Consider the following 19526-nt stretch of genomic DNA (forward strand, 5'->3'; position numbering starts at 1 on the left):
AAATATTTTTGAAGGTAATTTCGGGGTCAACAGAGGTCAAATTATTAAAAACTGTCATATGGGCATGAAACATGGTGGGTACAGCCAACATTTAGAGCCAAATTTTTGAAGGTTCTGTCGGGGTCACCAGAGGTCAATGGAGGTCAAATTATTAAAAACTGTCATATGGGCATGAAACATGGTGGGTACAGTCAACATTTAGAGCCAAATTTTTTGAAGGTCATATCGGGGTCACCAGAGGTCAATGGAGGTCAAATTATTAAAAATTGTCATATGGGCATGAAACATGGTGGTACAGTCAACATTTAGAGCCAAATTTTTGAAGGTAATTTCGGGGTCGGCAGAGGTCATCTGAGGTCAAATTAGTAAAAACTGTCAGATGGGCATGAAACTTGGTGGATACAGCCACCATTTAGAATCATATTTTGGTAAGGTCAGTTGGGGGTCACCAGGGGTCATCTGAGGTCAAATTATTATTAAAATGTTGTTTTGGCATGAATTCTCTGTCGAGATTTGATCCGCAACTTTAAAAATTGGTTTGATTTACACTTATGGATTTCACGTTCAAGTCATTAAAGGGGCATTTCGTGATCCACAGCCTCATCCCCCACTTTTCTCTAAAAACTTGAGATTCACTGGAAACCTCTGGCTACATAATGTTTATGTACAAAATATTTCTTGCAGATTAATTCGTTTTGCAAAGATATCGTGAAATTTGAATTTCGTTCAATTACAATGCATTGTCTATGGAGCAGTGTAATACACATAATCATGCATAACTCGCAAACGCAAAATCGGACTCAACTGAAATTTTGGGAATAGGCTATTTTCGTGGATATGTACTGAAAAATGTCTTAAAAAGAGGATGCTAGGATCACGAAATCCTCCTTTAACTGTTTTGACCGTGATATCATCAAAATAGGAGGATAAATTTGGATAAAAGGGGTACTTGGGAAAATGCGATAAGTTTATGTCAATATTAAGTGTCATTGAAAAGGGGTGTTTGAAATTCTTGTCATTGAAAACCACAAAAAGTGGTTGTTTTTGGCAAAATTTTGTCCTCGATTATGCATGAAAAGTTGGGGTAAATTTGATGAAAAATCAATTTTTTCCAGGCTTATTGATAATAATCGTATGGTACTGCATATCATATGGATTCCCCACATCTCTTTCCCTCCTCTCCCTCCCCCCTCTCTCTTCTCTTTTTTCCTCTCTCTCCCTCCTTTTTTTTTCTTTTTTCCTTGCATACTAGGGGAGGGGTACCAAATAGGCAATTTTTTGCCAAGGGGCAATTCCCCCCTGCCCCCGGCATCGTACACCACTGGTTCCCCCTCTCAAGTTGGAGATAGCACATTACCCATAATTTGTTTAATGTCATCTATGGTACATGTACTCTGTACAAAATCGCCCCCACCCCCGCCTTGGAAAAAAATCCACTTTTTCAAAATCAGCACCCCAAAATGAAATCCTGCGTACGGGCCTGATGAGGGGATCTAACTCTTAAAATAACAAAATAAGGGGCTGTGCAACAATTATGAGCCCTGGGGAGGTCTGAAAATTGTTGGAAAAAAACAGTTGGGGAAAACAGTACGGAAACGCTTTAATATGCAAATTTTCCTGCTCGCTACACTCGCAACACAATTCTGGACCATTTAAGGTTTACAAATTGGGATCCCAAAAATTTGGCATGTTCAAAGGGTGGGGGGAGCAAAGATTTTTTGGCGGCCCGAGGGGGGGGCAAGCGATTTTGGCAGGCCGAGATGGGGGTGGGAATTTTTGGCGGGCTGTTTGGAAATTTTACCCCGGGGGGCTCATAATTATTTGTTTTTTTTTACTTGGTCTAATTTATTTAATCCAAAATCAATTAACACATAAACATAAATCAATAACAGTTAATAAATCATAGTAATAAAAACACTGCTTCCTCATAAATAGATTTATAAAATGGGAAAACAAAATTAAATAAGAAGAAAAGAAAATACACAAATATTCACATAATTAAAAGTAAATACTTAGTATAGGCCTAAATTGTAATTTGTTGATAATTGTTTTTCTCATAATAAAAATCTAATAAACATTGAAAGACAAAAAAAAAAAAGATATGATATTAATAATAATAATAATAATAATAATAATAATAAAACAGTAAATATTTATACATGATAAAATGTGAATACCTATCCCAAGAAATAATTCATTTACATTACTACATCACTGCTATTTCAATTTAATCAGCTAAAAAAAACCCAAAAAAACAAGCATGTACGATCTTTTTGCGATATCGCCCAACCCTAAACTCAAAACCAGGAAATGATTTCACAAAATTGATCGTACGTGACAGTGCAAGATATAACCGAGCTAATATAACTTAAATTTCTGCTTCTAAGAGGAATTACTTTCTTTAAATGCCATGGATGACTTATAAAAAATATATGAAATAACTACTGGAGCAAGGCAGGAGGTGAGCATGAGGTTTCGAATAAATCGGTTGCGCACGTAAACACCCACGGCTCTGCCCCGGAATTCGCCACTACTATTATACGTAGCGGTAAGTAGGCCAGTGGGACAACGAAACCGCTACGTGAACGAGCTAGCATAGAGCGTGCGCAGTTGTGTCCTAATTGACCTTTTGACCGAGTTTGTTGTTTTTAGAAGTTCAGAGCGCGATCTTGTCACAGCGGCGCGGTACAGCGACGCGGTACACGGGCGCCGCTAGTCAGACGCGCTACGGCGCATAACCAAAGTCGCATTGAATAGTTTTCAGAAGTCCGTCATGATTTGGGCTGTAAGATAATCAGTCGTCACTACGAAGCATGACAGTACATGCGAAGTGTAGACGGCTGATTGGAATTAGTCTAACACAGATCCACACCACACAGAAGTTCGACAACAAATGCAGGAAGTGAACTTTTGCACAGACCGTCCGTGATTTCAAGGTCGTCGAGAGCTTGTAAACTAAAATGAGCATTATGGCTGAATAACCTCAGTCACAGGAGGGCCTACTTTCATTTTTTTGGAACTGAACTTCTATCGGCTTCTTCTTTCGGAGAAATTAAATTTATTTCTTTTTTGATTTTATCCTTTAGTCTCAGATTTTATCCATCCTCTCTTTCATCTTGTCAAAATACTGTCATCCTACCGTAAAATGGGGTAACTTTGGACACTTTTCAGAGTTTTTAAACCACTGCTTCCAAACAAAACCAATTTAGGCCCCTATATAGGCCTATATTTCTAATTATCTCTTTTTTGTGACAAAATAGAGTTCCCTTCTGGGCATACACCTTGAAGTTGAAAACGATTTTTTAATAATTTTGCAACGATGCCCTAGGGGTTAAAAATAGCCTGACCAAAGTTACCCTGCATTTGGGGCAACTTTGGTCAGAGTACACATTCCATGAAGAAAAAAAAATCAAAAACATTTATCTTCGCTGTAGGCCTATAGGCCCTATGGGCAAGTTATTGTTTTTTGTGACATTTAACCCTTGCAAAATTAATCTAGCACACATCCTTGCTTGCAAATATTGATTTTTATTTTTTCTGAAAAAAATGTAGAAAAATGCTAATTTTTGGTCAAAAATCACGATTTTTCGTAAATTTCGAGGAAGTTGGACATGAACGACTAGTCTTCCAAATATATTTCTTAACAAATTAACACCAAATATGGCTAAAAACAATATTGCTGTACGAAAATATGACAGTTTCAAACAAGAAATGTCTTTAAAAAAGACAATGCCTCCAAGATACCAATGGGCACCTTTTGTTAAGGAGACACTTATAATGCTAGCTTTAAGGTAACGCTATTGGATATAGATTTTTGTCTGATTGAAATATGTGAGCCCATTCTCTCCTGATTACAAGACTGAAAATTTTATTTTAATCGGATATTCGGTTACCAAAATATGGCCTGTCAAAATGGCTTTCTTTTATTTTTTGTTATGCAATGTTGTCAGGTAGGCCTTATTTTCTAATTATATATGCAAGAGTTATACAAAGTAAAATGTTCAGATCGGCTACAAAATAAGATATAAAACCCATGGATGCCTTTGGCAAATTTCCATTTGCATAACTAATCAACTTTTCTAATAAGTGGCCCTGATTAATTATGCAAATTGAAATTTGCCAAAACGCAACCGTAATTTTGTAGTATAGTGTGTGTTCTACCCATGTAGGCCTACCATGCCTCAGTGCCATAGCTCTTTTAATTGTATCTGATTATCTGAAATCTTTACTTTGCATAATTCATGCATGTAATTAGAAAATCATCTGGCAACTGGACTTGTCAAAAATATAGAAAATAAAAAGAAAGTTGTTGCCAAATTTTTGTTTTGGTTTCGCGCCATTTTGACAGGCCATATCTCAAGAACCGAATGTAATCTACAGGGCATAAGCTTTAACATTATTTAAATAGAAAGAAAATCTAAATTTGTGCATTAGCCAATAGGGCCACGGTCACCTAAAGCCATCTTGCAGATAATTCTGATGTATGAAATAAGACCTTCAAACTTTCAGATATGAAGAGTTCCAGATGCAGGCAGCCGTTTCTGTTTTTTAAAATATAGGCCTAAGTTGTATCAAGAGTCATTTCTTGTGGATTTTTGACTGAAAATTACAATTGTAACGTTTCAGAGTAACAAATTTTCGTATCAGATTCTTTTATGCTTGTTTATTACATTTTGTATTCAGGACTAAAATAATATTAATATTATTATATTTAGGGGGGGGTCTTTTCATAGGCCATTACTTTTTTGTATGTGCTTTGTTTTGTTTTGCATCGAAAGGGCCAATATCAACACCTTGTTTGTAAGAAGTATTGTGTGGGGAAAGATGATTCTTGCATTTTATCGCCGTATCATTCTTAACAAACAAAAAGCAAATTTCTCAGTCATAGTCTTGAAACGGTCATGGGTATGCATACAAAAATATTGCAACAGTACTCAGTAGAATGTAAAAACTGACATACATACCACCAACATGACCAACCACGCATGGGAAGCAAATACTTTAAAACGAATTATTCCGAATTATATCAACGCAATAAAATTGCAATACTTTAGTACATGTATTTGAACAGCAATGAAGCCGGCCATAGGCGCGGCTAGGCGCATCATAGTTGAACACGGCACAGCACATACATCTCGTATGCAGAGAAATCAAATAGCTAGCCGGTCTTTTCAATCCCATCATTTCAACCTATTATTATGATGTAGACACGCATGCACGATGATTGCGGCCTAGTCGAGCCTAGCATGCATGCCAGTCGGCCTGCTGACTCACCGCGTATTAAATGACACAAAAAATACCTCAAATTTTGCACAAAACAATCCATGATGTCAAATTATCACATCCAAAGTGTCGCCATGAACGTCAGCTTCAACTTCTCCAGCCAAAGTTTTTGCATTGATAATCAGGTTTCATGTAATCATGAAATTAAACCTTGTTTAATGTGTTTTCCCATTGCCACACACAGCATAACGGTTGTCCGACTTGATTTCTACGATATTGCTGATGTGATGAGGCTACAACCCATAATTAAATACCGAATTAAAAATACTAGTTTGCGTCTGACGTCATGACAAAGGCGCGCCGTGATTGGTTGCTGACCTGCGCAGTATGGCATTTTTGGTCTGGTTGACAGGACGGCATACGCAAGCTAGTCTTTTTAATTCGGTCTTCAATTATACAACATATGAGTTTGAACAAGTTCTAATGCATAATTCATGAGCTTGATAGACTCGCACCATTGGCGCCACGTGCTAGGTGTTTCTAGAATCCCTATAGAATAAGATTAATTTTAATGCTAATTTATTGCACATGCTGAGGAAGCGTGATTACCTTTTTGAACATTCGGAAATGGCGATAGGCGAATTTATGTATGGCGCAAAGTGGTGGGGGATATATATTGGGCTTTCGATATTGGGCGGAAATTAGAGTACTTGTCAGAATATAAATTTGTACAATCGGCCTACATGCCGCGCAATGTGCGGCATTTTAGGTGTAAATTTCAAATCATACTACCTCCTGGCGGAGGCAGAAAAATATATTTGACCGACCAAAGTTACCCCGCTGACCGAAGTTACCCCATTTTACGGTAGGCCTAGCTCCTTTCACTCTCATTTCATCGAGTCTTTCGCCCGGGGTCTTTTGGCTATACCTCAAGTTGCATCACTTTCCTTTGGACCGTTAAACAATTGTAATGAAAAAAAGGGCCGATGCAAAAAGGGGCTAAAATTTTTTATCCCTCTGAAGGGGGGCCTTTAAAAATCACCTTAATTTTTCTTGTAGAACATGAGTTTACACTATTTTCTATGGGGGCAACTAGGAGTTCTGACCATAGGCATAGGCCTATATCCCGGGGGATGGGGGGGGGGGGGGGTAAATCCCAATATTTTGCCAGCCTGGTCCATACAGTTATCCCCCCTCCCCAATGTTGAGGGCTGTATGTGGGTTTCTGACCAAATTAACCTCATATTTGGCGATTTTAGCCACAAAAGTGCAAATTTGTGCGCACTTCGCGCGAGTTACTTCCCTATTTTTACAGTTCAGTTCAGCTTCAAAATCTGAGACGAAAATACCTAATATTTAGGTAGGCCTATTTTCGTCTCAGTTCAAAATGGCAAAAAAACATTTCGCGTGCGGCTGTCGCCAAAAGGTCCCGCTGCCTTCACTATATTTCAAGATATTTTACCATCCCCTTCCCAATGTCAAAAAGAAATCTACGCCACTGGGGCTAACTGGGGTGCCCCCCATGCCCCCTCGTGGGGTGGCGCCCGCTGCTGGCGACGCCCCTGACTCTTTCTGGGTTGTGTCTTGTTTTCTCAGGCTTAAAGTCCTATGAGGCCGTCGACTTGACGGATATGCAGTTGACCGTTCTGCCACAGTAGCGTAACTCCTATATGTGGGTGGACACCCTTTTGACACAATAATGCTTTGTATGCATGGCTTATGAGAGGTGGAAATTCATTAATTAATTTTGCCCACCATGCAGAGAATTACGCTTCATTTGGGTGCCCCCTCATCACAGACTGCATGCTAACATAGCCTGTTAGTGGTTCAACCGAAAGCCGTGTATTTAAGACAAAATAGGCATTTACATGAATTTGTAATTTATACAGGCCTACTGACAGTAAGGTTGAAAAAGCTGAATTTTAACATTGAAAAATATCTACGTGGTGAATTGGTAATAAAGGAGGCAGAAAAAGTCGACAAAGTGCTTTAGGACAATTTCCGTGAATTTTGGCCACTTTACCCCCACCCACATAAAGTTAACCTTGTTCCTTCACCCTTCCCCTCCCCGTCTGAGAAAGTCATGGCCATTACTATGTTGGAATCCTTGAGGCTGAAAAGGTTGAAAAGCCGAATTTTAAAAAAAAAAAATATCTACGCAGTGAATGGTGATCAAGGAGGCAGATTAAGTTGACAAAGTGCTTTTAAACAATCTTCGTGCATTGTGGCCCCTACGGAGTTATCTTGCCCCTTTACCCACACCCCCTTAAAAGTTAACCTTGTTCCGTCACCCCACCCCTTCCCCGTCTGAGAAAGTCCTGACCATTACTATGTTGGAATCCTTGAGGCTGAATAAGTTGAAAAAGCCGAATTTTAGCATGTGAAAAATATCTACGTAGTGAATGGTGATCAAGGAGGCAGATAAAGTTGACAAAGTGCTTTTAGACCATCTTCGTGCATTGTGGACCCCAAGGAGTTATCTTGCCCCTTTACCCACACCCCCTTAAAAGTTAACCTTGTTCCGTCACCCCGCCCCCCCCTCCCCGTCTGAGAAAGTCCTGGCCATTACTATGTTGGAATCCTTGAGGCTGAAAAGTGGAAAAAGCCGAATTTTGGCATGGAACAATACCTACGTGGTAAAATGGTGATCAGGGAGGCAGAAAGGTGTTTTTAGGCAATTTTCGTGAATTTCGGCCCTTAAAAATTGCTTTGCCCCTTCACCCCACTGGTAAACAAATCGACCTTTGTGCAAGTTGGATAATATAATCCTAGACCCTGTTCTCCCATGCCCAGGAATGAAAAGGGCGGTATCAAGGCGGGTCAAGGGGTATCATGGATCATCAAGGAGTGTCATAGTGGGTCATGAGGTGTCATGGTGAGTCAAAGGTTAATATGGTTTAGTCAAGGGGTGTCATGGTGGGTCAAAGGGTTTTATGGTGGGTCAATGGTGTCTATTGTTACCCCCAGGGTGGTGTCAAATAAATGAGAAAAAAGCCGAATTTCGGCATTGAAAAATATCTACGTGGTGAATTGGTGATCAAGGAGGCAGAAAAAGTCAACAAAGTATTTTTAGACAATTTTCGTAAAATAATTTCGTCTGCTTAAAATTGCCTCGCCCTTCACCCCCCCACCTCCGTCTGAGAAAGTCCTGGCTATGCCCCGGGCTATGCCATTACTACGTTGGAATCTTCCAGGCTGAAAAAGTTGAAAAAGCCGAATTTTGGTATTGAAAAATATCTACGTGGTGAATAGTGATCAAGGAGGCAGAAAAAGTTGACAAAGTGCTTTTAGACAACTTTCGTGAATTTTGGCCCCTAAGGAGTTCCTTTCCCCTCCCCCCATCCCCTTAACCTTGTTCTTTCACCCAACCCCCCCTCCCCGTCTGAGAAAGTCCTGACCATTACTATGTTGGAATCCTCGAGGCTGAAAAAGTTGAAAAGCCGAATTTTGGCATTGAAAAATATCTACGTAGTGAATGGTGATCAAGGAGGCAGATAAAGTTGACAAAGTGCTTTTAGACAATCTTCGTGCATTGTGGCCCCTAAGAAGTTATCTTGCCCCTTTACCCACACCCCCTTAAAAGTTAGCCTTGTTCCGTCACCCCCACCCCCTCCCCGTCTGAGAACGTCCTGGCCATTACTATGTTGGAATCCTTGAGGCTGAAAAGGGGAAAAAGCCGAATTTTTGGCATGGAAATATACGGTAAGGGGTATCATGGATCATCAAGGAGTGTCATGGTGGGTCATGAGGTGTCATGGTGAGTCAAAGGTTAATATGGTTTAGTCAAGGGGGTGTCATGGTGGGTCAAAGGGTTTTATGGTGGGTCAATGGTGTCTATTGTTACCCCAGGGTGGTGTCAAATAAATGAGAAAAAAGCCGAATTTCGGCATTGAAAAATATCTACGTGGTGAATTGGTGATCAAGGAGGCAGAAAAAGTCAACAAAGTGCTTTTAGACAATTTTCGTGAATTTTGGCCCCTAAAAAGTTACCCTGCCCCTTCACCCATCCCCTTAAAAGTTAACCTTGTTCCTTCACCCCAACCACCAGCACCCCTCCCCGCCCGTCTGAAAAAGTGGAGAAGTCGAATTTTGGCATTGAAAAAAATCTGTCTGCTTAAAAATGGCATTGCCCCTTCCCCCCAGCCCCCCATCCGTCTTAGAAAGTCCTGGCCATTACTACGTTGGAATCGAGGCTGAAAAAGCTTATTTTGGCATTGAATATATCCACGTGGTGAATTTGTGATCAAGGAGGCAGAAAAAGTCGACAAAGTGCTTTTAGACAATTTTCATGAATTGGTCCCTAAGAAGTTACCTTGCCCATTTACCCCACCCTTTAAAAGTTAACATTGTTCCTTCACACTCACTCCGCCCTCCATGTCTGAGAAAGTCCTGACCATTAGGCCTACTTACTACGGTGGAATCCTCGAGGCTGGACAGCTGGAAAAGGCCGAATTTTGGCATTGAAAAATATCTACGTTGTAAATAGGTGATCAAGGAGGCAGATGTGTTTTTAGGCAATGTTCGTGAATTTCGGCCCCTTAAAAATTGCTTTGCCATCAGATATTGTATCAAGTATGCCTTCACACCGACCGAAGTTTTACGCCTACTTAGACACAGCTATGTACAGTATTATGCACTGAGGCTATACTGCCGACTCAACGTTTTTACTTCACTTAATGACTTTCCCAAATTTCTACCAAGTAGGCCTATGTAGGCTCGAAATTAAAACAGCAAAAAGGGACAATAATGTGATCAGTGAAAACAAATAAGAATCTATTCTTTATTGAATTCGCACATCACTGCTTAATAATGAGATATACAGGGTGTATCAAAATGATTGGTAGGCCTACAAATTAGCTTTGTAATCTAAAGAAACGTCTGCTTGTTCCAAATTCAACATTAGATCCTCTTGAAAGGACTACAATTTAGTAAGTTTTGTGACCTTTTATAACATAAATCTACAAATTAGGTGGATATTAAAATTAGTTGGATATTTCACTGCATTTTGAAGTGGCAGTCTTGGCCATACTCACTGGATATTGATGGGTACCAATCAATTTGATACACCCTGTATTGTTTAAAGACATGGTGTGTGTTGTTTTTGTAATGTTTAAGACATTTGTGTTTTTACATGGGGGGGTCTAATTGTAATTTAGGTGTTAAAGACCTATTTTCTCATTCTGAGGATCATAAAGCCATTTATTATGCCACATTCAAATCAATAACAATATAAAGCAAAAGTAATATCATTTCTTTCTCATGTCAAGAATATTTATTCATATCCGGATGTCAGTTACACAAATTGCCAACATGTTTAACTTAATACAATGGTTTTGTGACATAGCAAATAAATGTATTATAGCAAAATTGGATAGATATTGTTTAACCCCATAAGAACTACCTGCCGATTGGCCAAAAAGAAGTTTTCATTATCAATTGGACCAATCAGCGACATTGTTAGAATAATTTCACCACGCAAAAAAATTGGAGTGACTTATTTACAAAACTCCATTCTGATTGGTGATTAAAGTGAAGATATCTTGACCAATCAGTGGCAATGTTAGATCGGCAGGTAGTGCTCAGGGGGTTAATACCATCAAAAAAATTCACTTTGCCATTTTAGTTTAAGTATACCATTGAAATGAAATGTGTGAAGTCATCAAGTGTTTTGGCTCAATCAAACATTTTGCTATGTTACATGTTGTTCTATGGCAGAATCAGTTTAACAGACTCAGGCAGTCAGCTGTCTTCAGGATGCTACTTATTTGAATAATAATATGGGGCAGCATCCGTCTCTTATGAAGCTAGATACAAAGCATGTACCATACAACATCAATGTATTGTACTACTGCCTAAATCCTTGTTCTGAAATCATTATGCCACTGACAAAGTGCCACAATATTTACACCTGCTCATGACTTTATGGCAAGGTACATATTGCCATGACTATCAAATACTTTGCCATGTAAGTATACATACATGTACACACAGACATGACAAAATATCCATGCAAACAACTGTCCTCAGCAAATTACATAACAGGACACAAACTGAGGACATCCTCAAAAATTGGTAATACCTAAAGATTAACAGAAACCATTGCTGCTTTTTTGATTGATAATCTTGCTATGATATAAAATAGAAACAGGTGGCAATGGCCTTTTCTGGTTTAAATCCATACACCCCCTGGAAGACATGACCTTTAATCTTCTACACAGGGAGTGTGATTTCAAAAGGGGGTTACCTGAATGGGTAACTCCATTTGAAATTTGCCCTCTCTATAGGAGATAAAGGTTATATTTTCCACAGGGTGTATGGATTTCAACTGGTATAGCCCAAATCAAGTTACTCTAAAGTAACAGTGCTGATATTTTGAGGACGTCCTCAGTATACTGAGGACACATAGGCTCACCAACTCGATATCCAGAGGTAGTGCCTTAAAACTGTGAGTTGTTGTCCCCCTTATTATAGAGGGTGTAGTGCATGAAGGCTGTAACTGCAATAGCTGCCAGATGTCCACAATATAGAATGCAGAAATTGTCCTATAGGGCAGCTATTGTTGATATGGCCTACTTTCACTACACCCTTGTTATGTTACTTAAAAGAATGTTAGAAATCATAAGCTGCTGCAGTTACACCGCCTATGGTGATTATACACATACATAGCTAAAGCAGAACATAATGTATAAGCCCTGGGACTTTGTTATGACAAAAGGGTGAATAATAAATGCATCATCAGAACATAATACTTTCTTTTATTAAAGTTTATTTAGTGTCATACTACAGTTATTGCCTACACATTACATGTTGATCCACATTCATCAAGTTTGCAAGATATACTTTTCCTGATAGTCACATGTATGCATAACAGTGCTCATGATATCTACTCACTTTATCTGCCAATGTGGACAAGATATATCTTACAGCCTAATTGAAACTAGGCCAAGTCTGAATTAATCTGGATCACATTGAACCATGAGAATATTATGATAAATGTGAATTACAACGCAGTTAGGTAATACAACACACCCTTTTGCCTTAACCAAGCCACCGCGGTAGGAAACGCATCATAATAAAAACAGTTTGAATCTATCAGACACAAAACACAAAATATTCTGCAATAATAATAAAAATAATAATCTACACATTTGACAACTTGTGTCAGTCAAATTAAAGCATAACACATGTTTGAAGTAAAGAAAGCTGTACAGTATAAATGAGCCACAGTTATTTTCCAGCTATATTAGAGACAAGTATTCTAGTGATTAATTTACTACACAAGAACAATGCAGTATCCTACCAACAATTAACATTCATATCAAAAGCTAACTATACACAAAAACCTACAGACCCAGTGGTACTGACACCCCTGTAAATAAGGCCGTGTAAAATTAATATTTTGGTTCTCGTCCCCTCCCTCCTCAATTTCTGGGATTTGTCAGATTTTTTTTTTTTTTTTTTAGATTTTCAATTTTTTAGACTTTGGAATGATTTATGAAATCTTCATACATATAAATAAGTTTATTAGAGAACAAGCATCACTTCCAAGTCTTTTTGTGGTACTCTAGGGGTTTATCCTCAGAATCTCACATTTGAAAAAAAAAAAAAAAAAAAAAAAGGGCCTCATCGTTCCTCGAGCACTGTTGGAGAAGACCGAAAACTACTGACAATGCTAATTTTACATTGGGAAAAAAAAAAAAAAAACACCTCCTCCCTCATCAATTCATGAAAATCCTCTGGGCGAGAACCAAAACATTAATTTTATACGGCCTAAACATGATTGGTGAATCCTTGAGGCGTTAATACTTATTTGATTGGGCACTTGCTGGGTATATTAGATCAGTTGATTTATTTACACCTGGGCCAATTTCACAAAGATATGCTTCTCATGCATGGTTACTCATAAGTTAGAGTTGGATATACAAATTTTAACAACTGTCAAGTTTCACTACATAGAGACACGCTGCATATCTTTGTGAAGTCAAGCCCTGTTTTTTAGTAATTTCATAAATACATTTTCCTACTACTGGGGATTTTGGCAACTCTTGAAACAAATTCCAAGTAATTACTTCAAAACAATAATAATTATTTGTTTTATAATACACATAACACAAAAAACAAGTCATCCTAATGAATATTCAAATAATACTACAAAAAGCAATACACAGTATGGTGGTCAATTCGAGGAGGTATTTGGAATTTGTTTGGAATTAGAGGGCATCTGGTGAGTTCACACCAATTATTAACTTTTCAGGTATTCACATATATCTTGGTTTAGCTTAAGAGAGGATGAAACCCTGTAAGCATTTTTACATCACACTCTTCAAAGGGGCATAGCAAGCGGTGGACAGGGTGGACGAAGTCCAGTGGACCCTGAGGGTTCACAGACCCCAAGCAAACGTGAAAATAAAATAAGGCTGATAAAGCAGATGTTAAAAGGGCCCAAGCACTGCTCCTTGTTCATGGGCCCCAAGGCTCTTGCTACACCCCTGACTCTTCCTCTCCTTGGATTGACTTGGGACACAATTAGCCCATGTGCACAACCCGCTGATTGGCTACTGGTGTACATATCATAATGATTTCATGTGATGAACAACTCAAATATTTAACTTACTGAAATTTTCTCTTTTCTGGTAGTCAGCAATATAAGCACCTTTTCTAACAGGATTTTACACTGCATACTGCAGACACATCTCATTGATAATATTCCTCAAACCAGACTGAGATAATATTAAATTTGCAATATTTAACATTCACGCTAACAACGTGACAAGGGAACTTGAACTGTGTAAAACTTATACATGAATAAAAAAAATGATGGAACTTATAAAAGATTATAAGAATAAATACATATACATAAAACAGCACCATACTGTTGCTATATAATATACTGTATCCCACACAAAAATGGCAGCAGACCTTTGATCATGGTAACATAACTGTTTTGCAGTATTCTGCATGTTCTCGACTGTCATTGGGCTATAGCATCTGAAATCCATACACCTCCTATGGAACACATGACCTTAATGGTGGAATTGCATTTAGGGAACTCAATTTAAAAAACATATTCCCTATGTGGGAGATCAAGGTCATGTCTTCCGTAAGGGTGCATGGATTTCAAATGGAATAGTCCATTGTTTGCCTTTTGTTACACTAGTATACCCATTGCATAAAGTAATACTATACAGCATCTATCAAACGATGTCATCCAAGATCTGAAAGTAGTCAACCATTTTTGGCGGGCTACGTTGTATAGGGTTAGCCACCCAAACACCAATGTCACAGAAACCAATTATAGTCACCAGGGATGCAATTTGGACCAGAATCAGAGAATTGATTCTCGTAATGATTCTCCTCAAATTTGATTCTGGTAAAATTGTTAATAAACAACATGTGGGTAATTAAACAAGAATCAATTGATTCTTACAAAATTCTGAGAGATGAGAATCAAAATTGATTCTACTAAGCTGCAATGCACCCCTGGTCATATACTATCTTGGCACTTCATATTTTTCTTGCTTTTACTGCTGTTTTGACCAACTATTGTACACGGGCAGCAATATTCATAAGTTATTTTGAGAGAGGCCAAGCTAGCCTGCACAATTGCACCAGGGCTTTATATGACATTATATAGTCTACTGTGCCCAAACCATGTTGGTTCCAGTTCAACTTGTGCTAACTATATTTTGGCCTAACTTAGACAGCATTCCTAACTTCATATGGAAAAGCTCCAATGTCAAATAATTGTGGGATTATAATGTTGCTTTTTTTTGGTCTCTATCTTCTTCTAAATTCATATGATTATATAATGACGACACAGGCATCGTGTGTAACAATAACTATAATATAGAACACAGATGATATGAAGTTGCAATTCATTAAATATAAAAAACAAAACACACTGTACATGATGTGTAAATTGGACAGTGGAAGTCACTATGATATCGATACTGCAGTACACATGTTTTGGAGGTGCAGCCTATATGTCAGGCAGCTTATACTCCACAGTTTACGGTAGATCATTCATTTGGCGCTTTGTTTTCATTTGCAAAGGAATACCAAATATATATATAGTTTTGAATGGTTAGTGAATGAAAACAAGGGGGATCATTTACATTGATTTAATTTTATATTATTTACATATTTTAAAGTAAGAGAGAGATACATTTAAATCTTGACAGCTTTTTAATCTATTAAATGTACGGTAGATAATGTTAAGTGTTACTACATAATTAATGCTGAAGTAAGGAGTGAAGAAATCTGTTCTTGCATTAATGGTGCTCCAAAAAGGAAGGACAATTTTTTGCAAAATTAGTTCAATTTCTAATTAGAGAGAAAACTTGGAATGTTAAAAAAAATTGTGATGTTTGCCTGCTGTGGCTAATTTGGGAACGGCAAATTGCAGAGGGAGCTATCAATTTTGTTTTTCAAATCAAATCATACTTATGGGGTTTAAATGAATTTGACTTATTTAAGATGTTGTTTATTTCACATCATTGTATCTTCAATTCCATGGGCATGCTTTGTCATGAAAATGATAATCATGCTTTGCTGAAATTTTCTGAAAATAGAGCAAAATATGCATCTGACTTATGATGTCATCATCACCCCACATCTTACAAACAGTACAATGAACAGCTTCTAACAACACCACATCGACTAGCAAAGAACACATTTTGTGAATATGCTCTCCTAAACAGTACATCACCTTCTATGCAAGGTCACATACTTACACACACAAGTGTGAGAGAAAGTCAGATACTTTGGACGCAAATCTTAGCATGGTCAGTTTGTTCTGACCAGTGGTCAGACCCTGCTGACTATAATAAGGCCAATGTGGTATGTTGGTTGTTATCAACTATCATCCATCCATCACAGATTGTAAATATTTCCAGTAGATATGTCCATTTACTTTTCTTATTAGGCGGGTAAACAAAAACCCTGTTCTACGGGCATGATTGACCCAGAATTTGCATATTTGTAGCTGCATGAAATTAAAAACAGCCATTCTTTGGCTAAAGTAGATTTGTTTTGAAATTGTCAAAATATGTTCAGATTTGTCAAGTTTTTGGTAATTTTTAGGGTCATTCAGCCTCTTCCAGGAAAAAAAACCCCAGACAGACCCACCCTACTTGGCAAGTCCAGCCACCAACCCGTAGAACAGTATTTTTTCTGACGCCTTACACAAATGAATATCAGCGTATTGTTCTATTGTTTTCCACACATTGTGAAGACTCCGTCTGATGATGCAGGACTTCCAAGAAGATAAGACATAGTAAATACACAAAATAATGTCCAATAATTATAGATGAATTTCAAAATATGGTCTTCTTTTGTTTTTGCTTCTTTCCATCTAATGTCCTGCAGAAAATAAAGGGGAGAGAAAAACAAAATACAAAGTGAGTGTCTCTGTAATTCTGTTCTTGGTAAATTTAGAGAATTCAAATTGATTGGTATTACTGCTATTAACAATGGTATCAAATCTTTGTGTATGACAAAGCATACCTGAACAACTTTATTTGATCATGATAGAATGGCTGAATTCCATTTGAAATCCATACACCTCCTACGGAAGACATGACCTGCATTTCCCACACAGGGTTCAGATTTCAAATGGAGTCACCAATGGGTAACCTGATTTGAAATTCTCACTCCCTGTGTGGAAGATTAATATCATGTCTTCCATTGGGGGTGTGTGGATTTTACCTGGAATAGCCAACTGTGCCTCACATGTCCTTTGCACCTGTTAGAGGGTTATGGTTAAGTTTGGGGGTTACAGTTAGTTATAGCTGAGATGAACACATCGTCGTTGGACACGAAAAATCCTCATGTGTCATTGGCCCCTGAACATGTTTAAAGCAAATCCCTCCTATTTAACCTTCTGGCAGTTTTGCTTTAAACATGTTCAAGGGCCACAAGTACATAGATTTTTTCCTCCCCAACAACGAAATCTGTGACTTATTCATCTCATGTTTCAGGTTAGGGTTAGGGTTAAGGTTAGGGTTAGGGTTATGGTGAGGATCAATGACAGATGCAAAGGATACAACATTCCGTTTACTGTAAGGAACAACACCTAAACTGAAAGACCAATTTCTGATCTTAGTGAGATCACATTACTTTTCCAAGCTACACTATTCCATGAAATCCATGAACCCTTTAAATCACTTTCGCTGAATGAGTTCATCTCTTTCAGATGCCTTTTTCGTTTACTTTAAATAATGTATGCACAATTAGTACATTCCAATAACTAACAGAATGAATTATGAATAATATTGTTTTTAGTGAATAAATGAACAAGTTATTCTGTGAACACAAAATAATGATCATCATCCATTGTAATATCAAGCACACTTGATTATATGCAATGAAAGTATGGACTATTCCAGTTGAAATCCATACTCCCCCTATGGAAGATGTTACCTTAATCTTGCACACAGGGATGGTAAATTTCAAATTGGACACCTGCAAGGATGAAATCTACTCCCCTGTGGGAAATTGAGGTTATGTGTTCCATAGTGGTTGTATAAATTTCCCCTGAAATGGCCCATTGCTTCGATCTCCTGCAAATCTCATTTGCACAGGTTGCTTGTGTAAGATAAAAAAAATCCTATTCACTTGAACGTCTATTTTCCCTTTTTGTATTTGTAAGTATAAGTACAAGAGATAACAGCACACTTGTAACATTCAGACTGATAGAAAGGGAAACATGCAACATTACCCATGTCATAACAACATGCAACTGTTCATTCTTACAGTCACTCATTCTCATTGATGTTTCTTTAATCAGTCTTTCCCCATATTTTCTTTCCGCCCAGCTCCTTACGCCTTCTCACTCTCGTCTCATCTCTTACCATCTAGACTAGCCATTCCAATAATGCAATCAAAACCAAAATCATCAGCATAATGCTTGGTATTCATAGAAAGGCAGTAACTTTACACCTGATCTTGAAAGGCTTTGACCAATACTTTTGACCTTCAGAACTCAAGAAACAATGAGAAAAGAGTTCAAATTAATTCTAAAGACCAACTTATTTTTGGATAAACTGCTTCATGCTCATTGCAACTATGATATGGGAAATATAAGGTCCTACCATATCCAGTGTAAAGTTAGTGCCTTATTATGAATATGAGCAGATGTCTTTTAAATCGCAGAAAGAAGTGTTTTACACCAGGAGTTGAGGAGCAATGTGTAGGTGCCAATCACTGCCTATGATTGACATGTTGGATGCATAATGATTACAATCATATCACCAATGTGCATCATTTAGCAGTGTAGCTGGCATGGGTTTCTAGCAAAGTTTTCAAAGAAGAAAGAGCCTTTGCTATGCAACTAATGCCAAAGAATATGTAGATATGGCAAATGCTGATCTGACACATATCTACTTTGGACTACTTAGTACTTTGGAATGGTACAGCATTGCATTTTCCTGTGATATAATGCTTTTGCAGGGATAAGATTTTGTGCTATTTTCCTGTACTGTGTGATAATGTACATATTTCTTATCCCTGTATCTCCCAGGAACATAGCTGTTATGAACATGGCCATGTCCAGTGACAAGGCCTAAAGGAGGAAGATGCCCTACCACACGACTTTTCATTCATTTCAACCTTTCAGCAATCTTGCAAAAACTCATTACTGTGTGGATGAAATAGAAGCCATTGATTGATTCTACTTGTTTGCCATTTTGGGCCATCAATATATTATTGTAATTTTAAGAAATTGGTAGAGAACAGATAAAAAGATACAATTTAACAAGAAAATAAAATGCACCTATTATTATCAATTACAACAAGATTCCACTCTACACAATTTATATTCACTCCCTGACACAAATATATTAAAACTGTAACAGTTTGTCTAGGATAGAGGATGAATAAGGGGAAATGTTCAATTGTTACCCGGAACTTTGTATTACATTATGTAACATGAAAACAGTGGATGACTTGACAGATGCCAGTATGGTTAGTGTTATATTAGTGTTACAAGAGTGGACTTATTAAGAAGGGCTCTACATGTATGAATATATTACCAAGTGTCATCACCAAAGGTTTATGGTTCTAGAAGCACCACCAGTGCTTCTAGATCATGTCATTACTCATAAGTATAGATACCAAACAAGTAGTTAAAAAAACGTTGATACTCTAAAAATTCAGATATGTTTTTGAAATCAAACTTCTACCATTTTGTTGATTTTTACCCATGTGATGTGTGCAGATCTGCCATCTTTCATATTTATCTAGAATGTGTTTTGTGGGATTGTTTTGCAGGTGTGGGGTGTGTGTGCATATAACGGATAGTCATT

The 19526-nt window shown here is 37.8% G+C and overlaps 1 protein-coding gene across 8 annotated transcripts in view; it reads right to left on the reverse strand.

Moving 5' to 3' along the window:
- Positions 1 to 13070: 13070 nt before the first annotated feature.
- LOC140135502 (septin-7-like) overlaps positions 13071 to 19526 on the reverse strand; it is a 92161-nt gene continuing 85705 nt past the window's right edge. For all 8 annotated transcript variants that reach the window (XM_072157025.1, XM_072157024.1, XM_072157023.1 and 5 more), the window contains one exon: positions 13071 to 16584. Coding sequence is in view for 1 of the 8 variants with exons in the window: in XM_072157021.1 (XP_072013122.1) it covers positions 16539 to 16584 (46 nt within the window). In the remaining 7 variants the exon portion in view is untranslated. The remainder of the gene's footprint in view (positions 16585 to 19526) is intronic.

This window comes from Amphiura filiformis, chromosome 16, assembly GCF_039555335.1.
Source record: "Amphiura filiformis chromosome 16, Afil_fr2py, whole genome shotgun sequence".
NCBI classification, from domain to species: Eukaryota; Metazoa; Echinodermata; class Ophiuroidea; order Amphilepidida; family Amphiuridae; genus Amphiura; species Amphiura filiformis.